Source organism: Trachypithecus francoisi, unplaced genomic scaffold, assembly GCF_009764315.1.
Source record: "Trachypithecus francoisi isolate TF-2019V2 unplaced genomic scaffold, Tfra_2.0 Lachesis_group6, whole genome shotgun sequence".
NCBI lineage: Eukaryota > Metazoa > Chordata > Mammalia > Primates > Cercopithecidae > Trachypithecus > Trachypithecus francoisi.
The window spans coordinates 12,855,499-12,872,275 of record NW_022681471.1 but is presented as its reverse complement, the minus strand read 5'-3'; the positions used below and the strand labels follow the sequence as shown (position 1 = coordinate 12,872,275).

Sequence of the window (16,777 nt, the reverse complement as noted above, 5' to 3'; positions counted from 1 at the left end):
TTAAAGTTTGTAAGTGTAGATTTCCTACTATTAGTTAGGAAATATAGACAGGGTCATTAATCTTCCTACATATGCAGATTTCTTCCAGGCGTGCCTTCTCTGGTTTACCTATTCCTGTACCAGAGCAGGGACTACCATTAGGAATTCTGTAGGACTCCATTCAGGTTTGTATAAAAGAAAAGATATTTACGAATGATATATGTGGTAGCTGTAATGTGAGTGTGTTATCAAGAAACTTTTAGGTTAAGATTTTACTACTGGACTGAGTACACATGATCATTGCTTAGTTTGACATACTTTTCACCATGTCATTTACTTAGAATAGTATAGCATAAATTAGGGAGATTAACAGAGGGAGGACAAATATTTTTTAGGTAAGAAGAATTTTTTTTTTTTTTTTTTGAGATGGCGTCTTGCTCCATCCACCCAGTCTAGAGTGCAGTGGCATGATCTCGGCTCACTGCAACCTCCGCCTCCCAGGTTCAAGCGATTCTCCTGCCTCAGCCTCCCGAGTAGCTGGGATTACAGGTGTGTGCCACCATGCCCGGCTAATTTTTCTATTTTAGTAGAGATGGGGTTTCACCATGTTGGTCTTGAACTCCTGACCTCGTGATCGGCCTGCCTCGGCCTCCCAAAGTACTGGAATTACAGGTGGGAGCCACCACACCCAGCCGAATTCTTTTTAAAGATTGTTACTCATCAAAGGGGCATTAGTTTTTTTCTTTTTGAAGGTAGGTATTTATATCCACATTTTGGGTTAGCTTTTCATTTTTTGCCCCATGTACATCATTTGACATAGAAATGATGGTAACTTTCCTGTTTGGATCAAATGTACTACTGCAGGAAGTAGTCTACCTTTTAGCATTCACAACCTCAAACTAAACAACAGACTTCTGTATGCTGTCTCCTAAGAAAGTACATAGGCCAATAAAAGGAACATACCTTTGGGTCTTGTTGTCAGGAGCCTGTAAGAAAGTTTATGTTCCCTGCTAATCTTGAGTTGGCAAATATAATAAAGGTAATTTTATGATAGAACTCGAGTTTTTGTACGTTTAATTTTATATGATTATGAACATGAAATATGAATCGATTTTAGCAGCATAGTTTTGTAATTCCTCAAGTAGTTTAGGTTTTTAAACAGTTTTTTTTTTTTTCCCTCCTGAGGGAGGGTCTCACTCTATTGCCCAGGCTGGAGTGCAGTGGTATGTTCTCAGCTCACTGTAGCCTTGACCTCCCAGGCTCAAGCGATCCTTCCACCTCAGCCTCTCAAGTAGTTGGGACTATAGGCTTGCGCCACCCTGCCCAGCTGGTAGTTCAGGTTTTAATAGAGTACGTTAAAAACTAAATTTCCCCTTCATAATTTCCTTTTTTGTACTAACAGTAAGATTGTAAATAAAAAATTAAAAAATTACCCACCCTGAAATGTTATTGTTTTCCTTTGCTTCTTTTTTGTTGTTATTATGTCCATTTACCCACATTGGTACACAGTCATAAATAGTTTCAGTGTATGAATATTACATTAATTATATTGATGTACTATCAGTGGTACTTGGTTGGATGAATTTTTAGTATTTAGAAACTTTAAAAATCATATTTCACTAGGATAAGGAGTTGGCCGGTCAATAATTTTTTCTGTTTCTATCAGACCTTGACACAACATTTTTTTCTTTTAAAATGATATGTACCTGTCTGGGCGCAGTGGCTCACACTTGTAATCTCAACATTGTGGAAGGTTGAGGTGGGCAGATTGCTTGACCCTAGGAGTTCAAGACTAGCCTGAGCAACATAGTGAAACCCTGTTTCTACAAAATACACAAAAATTAGCTGGGCGTGATGGTGCTTGCCTATAGTCTGGATAGTTGGATATTTCAGTAATTTCTAATTTTAAGTGTTTATATTATAGTGATGGTGGCATTTTAGAAGGGTGTATACATTTCCTGGTTGTGATCCTTATATGTAGAAGTACGGGACCCTTTTGGGAGGAGTGTGAAGGGTATGGCATGTGGTGTGTGAATTTGCCAGCTTTTAGCAGTTGAATATTTCTGCATTTTTATTTTAGTGAGAGAATTAAAATACCAGCTACTTAAGTATTCCCCTCCCCTGTGCTCTCCAGTAATATGTTATTAATATATGGATTCTGAGGAACCTTCTTAGTGATGGCTTTGTTGGTAGCTTTTTATTTTTTTGTCTTGAGACCACTTGGGATTGAATTAAATACCTTTTTTAAATGGAGACGGAGTCTCACTCTGTTAACCAGGCTGGATTGCAGTGGCATGATCTCGGCACACTGCAATCTCCGCTTCCCGAGTTCAAGCGATTCTCCCGCCTCAGCCTCCCGAGTAGCTGGGACTACAGGTGCGCACCACTGCGCCCAGCTAATTTTTGTATTTTTGTTTTAGAGACGAGGTTTCATCATTTTGGCCAGACTGGTCTTGAACTCCTGACCTCGTGATCCGTCCACCTCAGCCTCCCAAAGTGTTGGGATTACAGGCGTGAGCCACCGTGCCTGGCCCCTAAATTAAAGACCTTTAAAACAGTAATTCTTTTAGGGGAAAAAAATTGATACCAAAGCAGATATTAGGATGTTTTGTGTGTGTGTTTATTTTGTAGGGGGGTACTTTTGATGAATGTAGGAAGTCATTCTTTTTGGAGTTGCAAAGATGCAAGCATGATCATAATTTTTACTTGCTTGTATTAATATGCTATAGTAATAGGTATCTGACAGGTGTTTCTTGTTATTGAATTTAACTTGTAATCTAAACTTTGAGTAACAGGCCATAAACATATACTAATTATAGATAACCTGAAAAGTTATGGTGATTAAGTTTCAGCTTTTATGTCTGTTTATATTAAAAGCAGTGTTACTTGAATTTAATATTTAGAATTAGAAATACATGATCATCTGTTACTTTTTAATCTAATAATTAGCAGCCTTTAATGGCAGCACACTATGCATGTGAACCCAGAAAGTAATTTTACTTTAATATGTATTGTTTAGCTTATCTACAAACGGAGTTGCTTGGTTTTCGGTAAGGAGAAGCAGAAGCTAGTTGTAGCTGGATACGTTTTTTTTCCCAGAAGGAAAATAGCGATTGAGACTTAATGCAAATTTTATTTCTATGCTTCATCCTCCAAAGCTGTTAGAATGTTAACTCTTTTATAGTAGGTATAGAGAATTGGTACATATGATAAAAACCTCAAAAGTTTTTTCTAGACACTAGGAGAGAGCTCCACCTTGTGATCTTTGAGCATATTTTTTAAAAAGTTAATAACCTGCAATAGTACAGAAATTGTGTGGTGAGTTTGATTTTTAAACTGATACTTTTCTTTGAGCGTTACATGTTTTTCTAGTTTTGGGTTACCCAGCTGAAGTCAAATGGTATTAAGCACATTTGAAGATACTATGAATTATTAATGTAAGTCTATGGGGGAAACAAATTGGATGGATGGATGGACGGACGGACGGACTGACAGAGTCTTACCCCATTGCCCAGGCTGGAGTGCAGTAGTGTGATCATGGCTCACTGCAGCTTCTACCTCCTGGGCTCAAGCAATCTTCCTGCCTCAGTCTCCCAGGTAGCTAGGTCTGTAGGTGTGTGCCACCATGCCCGACTTATTTTTTAATTTTTTGTTGAGATAGGGTCTCACTCTGTTGCCCAGGCTGGTCTGGAACTCATCGGTTTAAGACATTCTCCTGCCTCATCCTCCCAAAGCGCTGGGATTGTAGGTGTGAGCCATCATGCATGGCCTGCAAATTATATTTATTTGCAGCTGTAGACATTTAAAATAAAGATGTAAACATTCTCAGCTCTTCCTGTAGATTAAAGTTTACATTTAGAAACTACTAATCCCAACTCAATTAAAAGCAACTTTAATATTTGTAATTTTTCTTGAGCTATAATGAACTGCTTTTATGGCAAATAAGTCATTTAGAGAATGACTAGGAAACACTCGGATATGTGGAATTTAGCTTTTTTTTTTTTTTTTTAAATAGCGTCTCGCTCTGTCGCCCAGGCTGGAGTGCAGTGGTGCGATTTCGGCTCACTGCAAGCTCTGCCTCCCGGGTTCACACTATTCTCCTGCCTCAGCCTCCCAAGTAGCTGGGACTACAGGCGCCCGCCACCACACCCGGCTAATTTTTTTGTATTTTTAGTAGCGACGGGGTTTCACCGCGTTAGCCAGGATGGTCTCTATCTCCTGACCTTGTGATCCGCCTGCCTCGGCCTCCCAAAGTGCTGGGATTACAGCCGTGAGCCACTGTGCCCGGCCAGCATTCTTATATTTAATAATATTAAGTAGCAAGTAGGTACCTTCTAGTAGAAATAATAATCACATTTCTTAACAGGTATTAAGGACAAGGATCACTGTTCTCCTGTTCACTATTGTATTCTCATTGCCCAGCACTACATTTGGCACATGGTGGATACTTTTACTTGGTTGGATGAATTTTCACAGTTTAGAGACTTTAAAAAAAATCATATTTCACTAGGATAGGGAATTGGCCATTTCAATAGTTTTTCTATCAGACCCTGACACAGCATTTTTTTTCTTTTAAAAATATATGTACCTGGCTGGGTGCGGTGGCTCACGCCTGTAATCTCAGCACTTTGGGAGGCTGAGGTGGGTGAATTGCTTGAGCCCAGGAGTTCAAGACTAACTTGAGCAACATGGTGAAACCCTGTCTCTACAAAATCAGAAAAAATTAGCCGGGCCATGGTAATGTGTGCCTATAGTCCCAGCTACTTGGGAGGCTGAGGTGGGAGGATCACTTGAGCCTGGGGAAGTCAAGGCTGTAGTGAGTTGTGATTACCCCACTGCGTTCCAGTCCGGGTGACAGAGTAAGACCTTGTCTGTCTGTCTGTCTGTCTGTCTCTATTTTTTGTATAGATATAATACACACACGCGTGCATCTATCTTGTCTTGAGAGATACATCTTATATCTTTGGTTTTGCTTTTGTGTTTGCTTTGGTTTCTAATTACGAAACACATGTTAGTATAGCCTATGCTTGGCAAAATAATTTGGCCTGGGAATGCTTCTTTTACAGTAGAAATTAATTTTGTGCTATTTAGAAGAATCCAGTATATCACACAATATTCATTTTATTTAGTATTCTCTGCTTTTCAGAGCTTTATATTCATCACCTGTGATTCCTTAGGTGACTGTATTTATGAACTATCTTCAAAGTGTGCTTAGAAACTATATTGAAGGAAACTATATTGAAGGAAAGCAGCAACTTTGGTTTTTATGAAATGCTCAGAGAGACAGACAGATGCAGCAAGGATCACATGACCACTTTTATTTTCATCTTGCCGTCTAGATGACCTGACCTGTTCGTTAGACTTTATTAGTTCTGTACCTCTCCAGTTCCTTTTAAAGAAACAAAATAATTTTCTTTATAAATAAGTTAGCATTTTAGGAGGTGAATGTGTGTCTTACATATGATGACAAACTTCAAAAAAGAAAAAATTAGCAGGATGTGGTGAGTACCTGTAGTCCTAGCTACTCAGAAAACTGAGGTAGAAGGATCTCTTGAGCCCTGAAATTTGAGGCTACAGTGAGCTATGATTTGTGCCACTGCACTCCAGCCTGGGTGACAGAGTAAGGCCCTGTCTCAACAAAAATAAGATTTTAAAATTTATGTATGTATGTATGTTTGAGACAAGAGTCTCACTCTGTCACCCAGGCTGGAGTGCAGTGGCATGATCTCAGCTTACTGTAGCCTCTGCTTTCCAGCCTCAGCCTCCTCAGTAGCTGGGACTACAGGTGTGCGCCACCACACGGGGCTGATTTTTGTATTTTTAGTAGAGATGGGATTTCGCCATGTTGGCCAGGCTGGTCTCGAACTCCTGACCTCAAGTGACCTGCCCGCCTTGGCCTCCCAAAGTGCTGGGATTACAGGCATGAGCCACTGTGCCTGGCTAAAAACAGGATTTTAAAATCTGAGTATCTTTCAGAAAAAAAAAGTGATGGTATATATTATTTGATTATTCAGGATTTAATTTGTGGATTATTCATTCTTGTTTCTCCTATTGCCACTTTTGTTATTTTGCTGTTCACAAAATATAAAATTAATATTTTGCTGTTTTAGCTTAAGTGAGCTAGGAAATACAGTCTTTTGAACTTTATATATTAAGTATTAGTAGCCATTGATGATGTTTTCTAGAGATATAATATTACTAAGAAAAACTGAGCTGTTTCTTGTGTGATGTCTAACCTACTGGGAGAAATCATTAGGAGTTTGTCAGTATATTTGAACATTTAATATTAATTGGATATGTTTAATCTTACCTGCTTTTTCTTTAGGTGGCCACCAAGTACTAAATTCACTTGGGAATAAAAGAAAAACATAAAATTATAAGAGAAAGGTATACATAAGACTAAGAGCTTTAGACTTTATCTTCAGCCTGTTTTCGACTTTCTTGTTTGCTTTTAGGCCATTTTCTCATTTAGGAAATGCATCCTTGACTTTCAAAACATAGACATAATACCCTTTCTGTCTGCCATTTTTGCATGTACTTTGGTCAAAAATGGCATTCATCTGTTGTTCATATGACATTATTGGCGTTTAAATTGATCATAAGTTCCTTGAGGGGGAGGAATAGATCAGATCTAACATTGTTTCCCCTTTCTCTTCTCAACACAGTTTGTTATCATGAAGTGGTTATTTATTTAATAAGCCAGGCTTTGGACTGTATGTTTCCAGGGCAGAAAAACCTGTTTTAAAATTATATCTTAGGTTTTTTTTATTAGCTCCTTTTAACTGTGTGTGTATGATATCAGTGAAAGGTTGTATTTTCAGGCATCTCATATTATGGTTTAAAGTTCTCACAGGGATTTCAGGACCAGTAAGAGTCATATCCTGTTTCTATTTAGGATGTATTAATGTATGTGTACATAATGCCAGGTGGAGAATCACAAGAAAATTTAAAAACAGTTGTTTTATGAGTTTCTTTTTCCCCTATGTGTTGTTACTATGGGGCTGCGAGTGTTACAGCAAATCTATATCTACTAAGCAGTCATGGTCAGGCACGGTGGCTCATGCCTGTAATGCCAGCACTTTTGAGAGACCGAGGTGGGTGGATCACCTGAGGTCAGGAGTTTGAGACCAGCCTGGCCAACATGGCAAAACCCCATCTCTACTAAAAATACAAAAATTAGCTGGGCATGGTGGCCTGCGCCTGTAATCCCAGCTTCTCGGGAGGCTGAAGTAGGAGAGTCGCTTGAACCTGGGAGGCAGAGGTTGCAGTGAGCCAAGATCGCGCCACTGCACCCCAGCCTGGGTGACAGAGCGAGACTATGTCTCAAAAAACAAGCAAACAAAAAAAAACCCAACAAAAACAATAAGCAGTCAAATGCGAGGGAACGAAATCCTTATTTACTAAAACACATTAGTAGGCACTGGGGAATTTAGCTTTTGAGTATGGATATCCTTTCCCAATATTTTTGGTTCGTTTATAGTAGATGTCATTTTCTCCTTTTTAAAGGAATTGTCTTAGAAGAAAGAAGCAAGCCATCATTTTACCCACGTAAATATATGAATATATTTCTAACATTGAGGTGTTCCAGAAGATGATAAAGAAATGATAGCAGCTCCAGAAATACCAACTGATTTTAATCTACTACAGTAAGTAAATTATATTCTAATAATTTTTAAATACTTGTTTATTCCACAGAATGGGGAATACATTAACTTCAGTTAAATTTCCTTCTGCTTGAGAAGATCTAATATATAAAATAGTTGTATGCTTTGCAAGAGTTTCTATCACCACTCATCAAGGCTCTGTAATAATAATTATTATGTACTTTTTTGTTGTTGCGTTTTAAATTTATCTTTTAGTTTACATGCTGCACAGTTTATTATTTTTTGTTGTGTAGTTCTGAGTCCATACTTGGTTTTGCAGTAGCAGCTGTTTTGAGAGAGCATCATACATTTCTTAAAAATTAAGTTTTCTTATTAGTGAGGTATACCATGTGGTAATATTTAGGATGTAATGTCAGATTTCTGTTACAAAATCAAATGATGATTGCAGAAATATGTTAATGTATATTGGTCCAGAAAGTGGTTTCAACGTAGGTATCCTCTTTACCCCCATCTAAAAAGCTAACTGTACTCCTTAGCTTTTATTCTAATTACTGCTTGGTTTTGAAAGATTTTGAACTACTCTATGTAACAGTGATTTTCATACCAAGGTACAGTTTCATGAGTTGCCTTAGTGAAAAGCGAACTTTTAAATTGCCCTTGGATTCCTTTATTTACCCACCCCACCACTGTATTTTTTATTAGGATCTTTATGAGACTTGACTTGAAAAGATAGTTTAGTTGCTAAAAATTTTGAAAACAACAGACCAATACCTTTGTACATAATGGCAGCAGCGTCTACTTTTGATCGTATGTAGATTTTCATACTTTTAATAATATTGTTATCTTTAGTGGAGATTATGAATCTTCTGGGACCAAATACATTCAGGTTCCCACAAAACAGCATTTTTAGTGAGGATTTTATGTATTCTAAGTCTCATATCTTTGTAAAAGTTAATTATTACCTTTGTTAATATTAAATGTCTGCTGTATACAGGATGTTATATTAGATCCTGTGAGGAATTGTTAGTACTTCCTGCTGCCTTTATGAGTTTGTATTTTAAAGATATAAAGAGAAGATTATGAAGTTTCTTATATACTTGATTAGAGACTATAAAAAAGGTATATATTATGGACTAGACTATTGACTATTAGAATATCTCAAATAATTAGGACCTGAAATAGGATAATGAATAAAAGAGAATTGATGTTGTGGGGGTAGAACAGACCCAGTATTTGATTGGGTATGTGGGGTGAGGGGCACAGTAAAGAGGAATGGAAGATTCAGTCGTGTGATAGATGACTCAGGATGTTTCAGGTCACTGAATGGTTAATACAGTATGTTTAATAAACATAAATGTTTTTTCACCTAGGGTAGTTTTGTTGTTCTTTTGATCTTTAAAAACACAGGAAAGCATTGAAGAACGGCTTAGGAGAGTATTTCTTCTTTGGTTGGAGTATTTTAGACTTTCATTCTGATTACTCAAGCTTTCTTCAGAAAGTTTTTCAGTAAGTTACCAAACCTCTAGTGGTTCACTCTTAGCTGCGATAACTTGGAGATGAGTATTAAGAGGATAATTGAGCCCTTGATTACTGTGGCCATTGGAACATTGTGAAGAGTAGTGATTTTCTTCAGACTTACAGCAGTTACTTAGCTCTTTAAGAGAGCTGGTGTCCCACAAAAGGCTTGGGAAGAAATAAATATTACTTATACATCAAGATATTTTAAATTTGCTGACGAGTTGATGGGTGCAGCACACCAACATGGCACAAGTATACATATGTAACAAACCTGCACGTTGTGCACATGTACCCTAGAACTTAAAGTGTAACTTTAAAAAATAAATAAATAAAAATAAATAAATGAATTTTCATTTTTTTTTGCAAGGCCATATAGACATGTGAGAAGATTATTGATGACAATAATCTTCTTAAGATGTAACAGGCATGAGCTTCAGAGTTAATATTATAGTAGTCATTCAGTTTTTGGTGCATTAACTCTAGGGAATGGTATTTATTACAGGCCCTTTCCTCTCAACATTGTAGGATATAGTTAGGATTGCCATCACCTTCCATACATTGTTTAAGTTACTTTGTATGTAAGTGCTATGTAAATAGTAATTTTTTTCCTGCTAACGTCTTAATCATTATTTTAGATTTATGAAGTATTCCTACCTCACAGCCTCTGCTACCTCATAGCCTCTGGGCAACTGGTTACTGTAGCAATAAAATGGAAATAGAAGAAATCTAGATTGAGAATACTAGTTTTATAAAGATAGCCTTTCACTTCAATTCCATTTATTTTAAGCAGAGCTGGTGCTAGGTTTACACATTTAGGATGGAAAAACCTTTATCTTTATCTTTTATGGATGTGGCTCAATTCTAAAATCCAGTGTGACCCAAATACTAATATAAGTATGCCTTGCTTTAAGCATTTAAATGAGGGTATGTTACTACTATTTAGATAGACTCATGTTTACTCATTTGGAAAGCATCACACATATTTATTTAAATCAGTGTGCTTCCATATGTTTGTGAGAAAATCCAGATTATACAAACTAGCCTTACCCCCACCCAGAACAAGGGACAGTTGTTTAGGACTATAGATTCATATGTTGGAGATTGTAGAGACTTTAGAGATTTCATTCTTTCCTGCATATATATTATTTATAGATGAGAAGATTGAGATTGTCACTTGTATAAGATCCACAGTTACTTAGTACCAAAACTGTTCTCCTGACTATAGCTCATCACCTCTTTACTTCATAAAGGATATTGATCACTTAGCATAATTCCCTAGTGTATTTCAAATGATTTAGTTTATAAAAAGGTTTTATAAGTACCCTTTCAGAAATACATGTTTTGTATATTGACTCACCTAGATTTATAAATACTTTTTGAGTGAGGTAGGAGAGGCCAGAGGATCCATAATCATAAAACTCCCTAATAAAGTTCCTTCAATGCCTAGTATTAAAATACAGTTTTTCCACAGCACTGTGATCTTTGAAGTAGGAAATGGAACCAGCCATTACATGGAATACCACAGTTCCTAGGGTTAAATTTTAAGACCCACTGGATTAGTTTTCATACTTTGGTTAAAAATTAACAAAAATGTTTAGATATTTGTACTTTAGTTATTATTTTACTATATATGACTATAGTTATATAGTATGATGTTTTTGGGAAACATCTTAATTACTTATAAGGCTAATATGAAGTTTTGTTAATAAGTTAACCAACCCTTTCTTTTAGAAAATATGGCAAAAATTAGAAACTATATATAAATTTTAAGGAAGATTTTTAATTCTTGCTTATCTTTCTGTCACAGGGAGTCAGAAACACATTTTTCTTCTGACACAGATTTTGAAGATATCGAAGGAAAAAACCAAAAGCAAGGCAAAGGCAAAGTATGTATCAAATATGTGACTTTATTTTGTATCCTAAGAGCTCTCACACATACAGATTTAGGTTATGTCTCAGATAGTTTTATCTTTTAAAAATGACTTTTTAAAGGGGTGGGGACTGATTGGTATGGTAAGCCTTCTGAATAAATGTAGTCCTTTTGTCTTCTAGACTAGATAGCCTTTGGGATATATTTACACTGCTATAAAGTTGCAAATAATAATAATAATAATAATAATAATGCATCATTGTTTCCAGTAGTTTATTTTGTAAAGCACAGTATGTTAAGCAGAATGCAATGTTCTGTTGGCTTTATTTTTGTTTTCCCACAAGTAATAAAATGTCAAGCAAAGTAATATATAAAATCTCTTATTCTAAAGCACTCTAAAAATGTAACATACAACCAGTTTAAGGCTAATGGGTTACAATTGATAAAGTTTTACTCTTTATAAGTAATATGAAAGATAAAAAATTACAAAGTTAAGTTAAGTTTTGAGTCAATATAATGTAAGTTTAGAGTGTGAGTGGGTTAGCAGTTAGCCTGAGCTGCAGATAACTTGGTGAATGGTTAAATTATTTTGTTGTTTTGGAAAGTACATTTGACTCTGCATGCGTGTAAATACATTATGCAAAAGATAACTTGTTTTTGTTGTTCAGCATTTGTTTTTCAAAATGAATTTTGGATTTATATTGTCTCATGACATACTTTGAAAAAGTCTTAACAATACAGAAGTTTACGATGACCAAAGTGAAATTTTTCCATAACCCTATCACCCGGAGGTAATTTATTCTTTAAACATTTTGATGCACATACTTTTATTCATACACCTATGTATAAACATGATTATAACATTTTGTTTAAGTGGAGTCATAATATGCAGTTTAACGTGCTTTTAAAACTCAATGTTATGTTGTCAACAACTTTCCCATAAGTGAACGTAAAACTCTGTAACTTATTTTTTTAAAATTTTTAAATTTATTTGTTTTTTTGGAGATGGGGTCTCTCTATGTTGCCTAGACCGGAGTGCAGTGACTATTCACTGGCACAGTCATGGCACACTACAGCCTCAAACTCTTGGGCTAAAGGAGTTATCCTGCCTCAGCCTCTTGACTGGACTACAGGCACCACAGGCCTGTGCCACAGTGCCTGGCTTCTCTGTAATTTCTATCATTTTTTATTTTTGTAGAGATGAGATTTCACTGTGTTCCCCAGGCAGGTCCTGTACTACTGGGCTTAAGCAGTCCTCCTGCCGCATCCTCCAAAGTGCTGGCATTTACAGGTGTGAGCCACCGCACCCAGCCATTCTCTTTTGATTTCTAATTGTGGCACAGCATCACATTTAATGTATGGAATATAATTTTTAATGCTTGGAATATTTTTTGAGTGCTCATAATTCATGTGTTTCATAATTTTGTGTGCTCTCTTATTTCCTTAAAAAGATTTGAGAGAGGGATATGAATGGAAATGTTAACTTAACGGCTATTCAAAGATAACCTTAATTCTGTTGGACAGCATACATTAATTTATTAGAAAATCATTTTTCCCCCATTAACCTACTTTTGCCTTTGATTTAATTTACAAGTTTGGATAAGATTCTTGGTGGCACCTGAGTAGAGGACTCTGAAGTTTTTGTGCCACAGTTTGGTTAAGGTTGTATAGCTACTACTGTGGGTGAGGTGTTGGGACAGATCAAGGATTTATTATAATAATAGCAACTGCATTTTGACACTATACTATGTATGTTCCATGTGTTGTGCTAACAGTTTCACATGTTAATCTAATATTTAAACAACTGCGTAGATGAGAAAACATCATTATTTTATAGGTAGGAAACTGAAGTCCAGAAAAGCCCAATGGTTAAAGGATTTGAGCTCAGGTCTGTGCCCTTAACCCTGTATGCTATACTACCTCCTAAAGTCTTCATGTAGAAATTTTTTTCTCTCCAAGATTGTACACAGGTTAGGATACTTGCTTTTTGTATAATGCTTCCTTTGTGTTATCACTCCTTGCACATTTTTTTTTTCTAGCACAGCATACCCATTCTGCCATTTTAATTGTCCCAATTAGTTTTTCATACTGACAGGGACTATTGAGGCATTTATTTGATAGATAAACTGCAAATATATAGCTCCATGTTAATTAATGTTTTATTTTTTACTAGTCTACTCTGTTGTAGTTGATCTTTTCTTTCAACCTTATCTCTGAAAATCCTTTTACTGGGGACAAAAGCCTTTCATTGTACAATTAGGAATTAATGAATTAGGTTCACAGAGACTGAATCTCATTTACAGAATATAGCAGTCCCCCTTATTCTCAGGGATACATTCCAAAACCCTAAAACCCCCAGTGGATGCCTGAAACTGTGGATAGCACTAAACCTTGCATATACTACATTTTTTCGATATGGTAACCAAAATGGCTAGTAAGTGACTAATGAGCTGCGGGGATATGCTGGACAAAGGGATGATTCACGTCCTGGGTGGGATACAGCAGGATGATGAGTGATTCTATCATGCTACTCAGAGTGGCGTGCAATTTAAAACTTTTGAACTGTTTATTTCTGGAATTTCCTACTGAGTATTTTTGGACTGCAACAGACCAAGGGTAACTGAAATTGAATAAAGTAAAACCCAGGGGAGGACTACTGTATTGCAAATTAACAAGTAATATGTTTCAGGTGTTGGGAAGGGGTTTAAAGTAACTGTTAAGAGTTGAGTAGTTTTGGACTTTTGGAGGAAGAAGGGACCCTCTGAGGAATAAAGTATGTAAATACCACAGGCTTTCAGTGGAAAGAAATTTGTAGGCATGGCTATAGATCAGAGGTCCACAATCTATGGCTTGTTTTTGTACTGTCCAGGAGCTAAGAATAGTTTATATATATTTTATTTTTTATAGAGATGGGGTCTCGCTCTGTTGACCAGACTTGTCTTGAACTCCTGGCCTTAAGCAATCTTCCCATCTCAGCCTCCAAAAGTATTGGGATTACAGGTGGGAGCCACTGCTCCCGGTCCTGTTTTAATATTTATTTATTTATTTTTCGAGATGGAGTCTCACTCTGTCGCCCAGGCTATAGTGCAGTGGCATGATCTCGGCTCACTGCAGCCTCTGCCTCCTGGGTTCCAGCAATTTTCCTGCCTCAGCCTCCCTTGTAGCTGGGGCTACAAGCGTACGCCACCATGCCTGGCTAATTTTTTGTATTTTAGTAGAGACAGGGTTTCACCGTGTTGCCCAGGCTGGTCTCGAACTTCTGAGCTCAGGCAATCCACCCACCTCAGCCTCCAAAAGCGCTAGGATTACAGGTTTGAGCCACCATGCTGGGCTGTTTTTATATTTTTAAATAGTTTTAAAAATAAAGAATATGCTACAGAGACTGTATGTGGCCCACAAAGCCTAACATATTTACTATCCAGTACTTTACAGAAAGTTGGCCAATGCTTGCTCTCTAGATCGTAGAGATGTGTTGGTCTAAAAGAGACCTTTAAGAAATCACCAAATCCAGGGGTCAGAATACCTTTCTGTAAAGTATTTTAATTCAACCCTGACATTTGAGAAATGAGGACTCCAAGTTAGGTAATGGCTTGTTTTCTTAAACTATAAGAGCTGTGGGAGGTATTTTTATAGCTTAGGCATATAGGGAACCCTTTCCCTGATTTTTTTGATCTCCCCCCCGCCCCAAATACTGACAATTTTTGTTATAATGGGCTTCATTTCCATAGTTTTCATTAATTGAATTTTCATGATGACTAAATGTTGGAGGGAGGCCTAAAACAAGAATGAGATTGATAAACCTACTCCCAATGTTCAGAATTCCTTGTTCAGAGCACTGCAATGATTTCTAAGACTAACAGTGCAAATGAAATGTTGAACTGAGTATAAGGTACATATGTGATACCGAGTTTGGTTATTCTTGCTGCCCACTTCAGTCTGCATCCAAAAGCTGCATACGGGAGTAATAAAACTTGGAGACAACTACCTTGATTTACTATGCCCTTGAGATTTCTCTGATTATACTTGAGAGATATTTTTGCAGTGTTTTTCAAACTTTGTTGATATTTTGAGGGCTTTTAAGTCTGTGATTTTATATTACTTTTCAAAATAGATTCAAATCTGTATTTTTTATCATTGTTTCTATTGGTCTTCCTACCAGATTAAGATTCATGTAACATTTACTGAACTTCTTTTGACATAATTTTTTCATTTTACAGTGATAATAATAGCTGACATTTTTTGACTTTATTAAATGCTGGTATGTTGCTAAGTACTTTGTGGTTTCATTATCACAGCAACCCTATGAGGTAGGCACAGTTTTATCCTCACTTTACAAATTAGAAAAACATCACTGAAACACAGTGTGGTTAAGTAATTTGCCTAAAATCACTCAGCTAATTGTAGCCGAAATTTGCACCCACAGAGTCTGTCTGTCTGCAGAGGCTATGCTTCTAACTACTATGTCGTGTGACACATGGTAGTATACTTGAAAAAATGGACAACACAAAGAGGCTGTCACAGTTATATCATTTTGTTATAAGTAGATGGAATTCTTTAGGGCAAGTTTAAGCATGTTATAGTTATATACCCTATCAGCTACTTCTACTGTAGCTGTGTTTTGAACTCTCAAGGATAGTAATGTAACTTAACCGCCTCATATTTTTTTTGCAGACTTGTAAAAAAGGCAAAAAGGGCCCAGCAGAAAAGGGCAAAGGTGGAAATGGAGGAGGAAAACCTCCTTCTGGTCCAAACCGAATGAATGGTCATCACCAACAGAATGGAGTGGAAAACATGATGTTGTTTGAAGTTGTTAAAATGGGCAAGAGTGCTATGCAGGTAAGATTTATGTTGTTCTTCCCAGTTCATTTGTACATTTTAAACTTTAATGAGTTATATAGAGTGTAGCTCTGATTTTTCTAACTGCGTTTTAAACATACACTACTTATTAGAAAAAAGCAACAAAATCATCAGAAAACTCGTGGGATGTATTTCTTCATATATAAGACTTTTATGCTGTGTCTTGATTCATTTTCCACTGCATTTTTTTTTCTTTTTTCTTTTCTTATTTATTTTATTTTATTTTATTTTATTTTTTTGAGACAGAGTCTTGCTCTGTTATCCAGGCTGGAGTATAGTGGCAAAATCTCGGCTCACCACAACCTACACCTCCTAGGTTCAAGCGATTCTCCTGCCTCAGCCTCCCGAGTAGCTAGGGTTACAGGTACAAACCACCATGCCTGGCTAGTGTTTTTTTTTTTGGTTTTGTTTTGTTTTGTTTTGTGGGTATTTTCAGTAGAGACAGGATTTCACCCTGTTGGCCAGGCTTGTCTCGAACTCCTGGCCTCAAGTAATCTGTCCTCCTTGGACTCCCAAAGTGCTGGGATTACAGGTGTAAGCCACCATGCCCAGCCCATTATTATTTTATTATTATTTTTTTGAGATGGAGTCTCACTCTATTGCCCAGGCTGGAGTGCAGTGGCATGATCTCTGCTCACTGCAACCTCTACCTCCTGGGTTCAGGCGATTCTCCTGCCTCAGCCTCCCGAGTAGCTGGGATTACAGGTGCCTGCCACCACGGCTGGCTAATTTTTGTTTTTTAATAGAGACGGGGTTTCACCATGTTGGTCATGCTGGTCTCAAACTCCCGACCTCAAGTAATCCACCTTGCTCGGCCTTCCAAAGTGCTGGGATTACAGGCGTGAGCCACCGTGCCTGGCCCCAACACATTATTTTTTTATAATGGCATAAGGTAAAATATAATTTAGTGAAAAATATGCTGATGTAAACCATGGCTATGAGGTCTCAA

At 36.9% G+C, this 16,777-nt stretch overlaps 1 protein-coding gene across 1 annotated transcript in view; it reads left to right on the top strand.

Moving 5' to 3' along the window:
* Positions 1 to 16,777, top strand: part of STAG2 (stromal antigen 2) — a 143,750-nt gene that overhangs the window by 56,844 nt on the left and 70,129 nt on the right. Inside the window, 3 exon segments of the mRNA XM_033201202.1 lie at positions 7,486 to 7,625; positions 10,909 to 10,987; positions 15,643 to 15,807. Of these exon segments, the coding sequence (XP_033057093.1) occupies positions 7,582 to 7,625; positions 10,909 to 10,987; positions 15,643 to 15,807 (288 nt within the window). The 5' untranslated portion in view covers positions 7,486 to 7,581.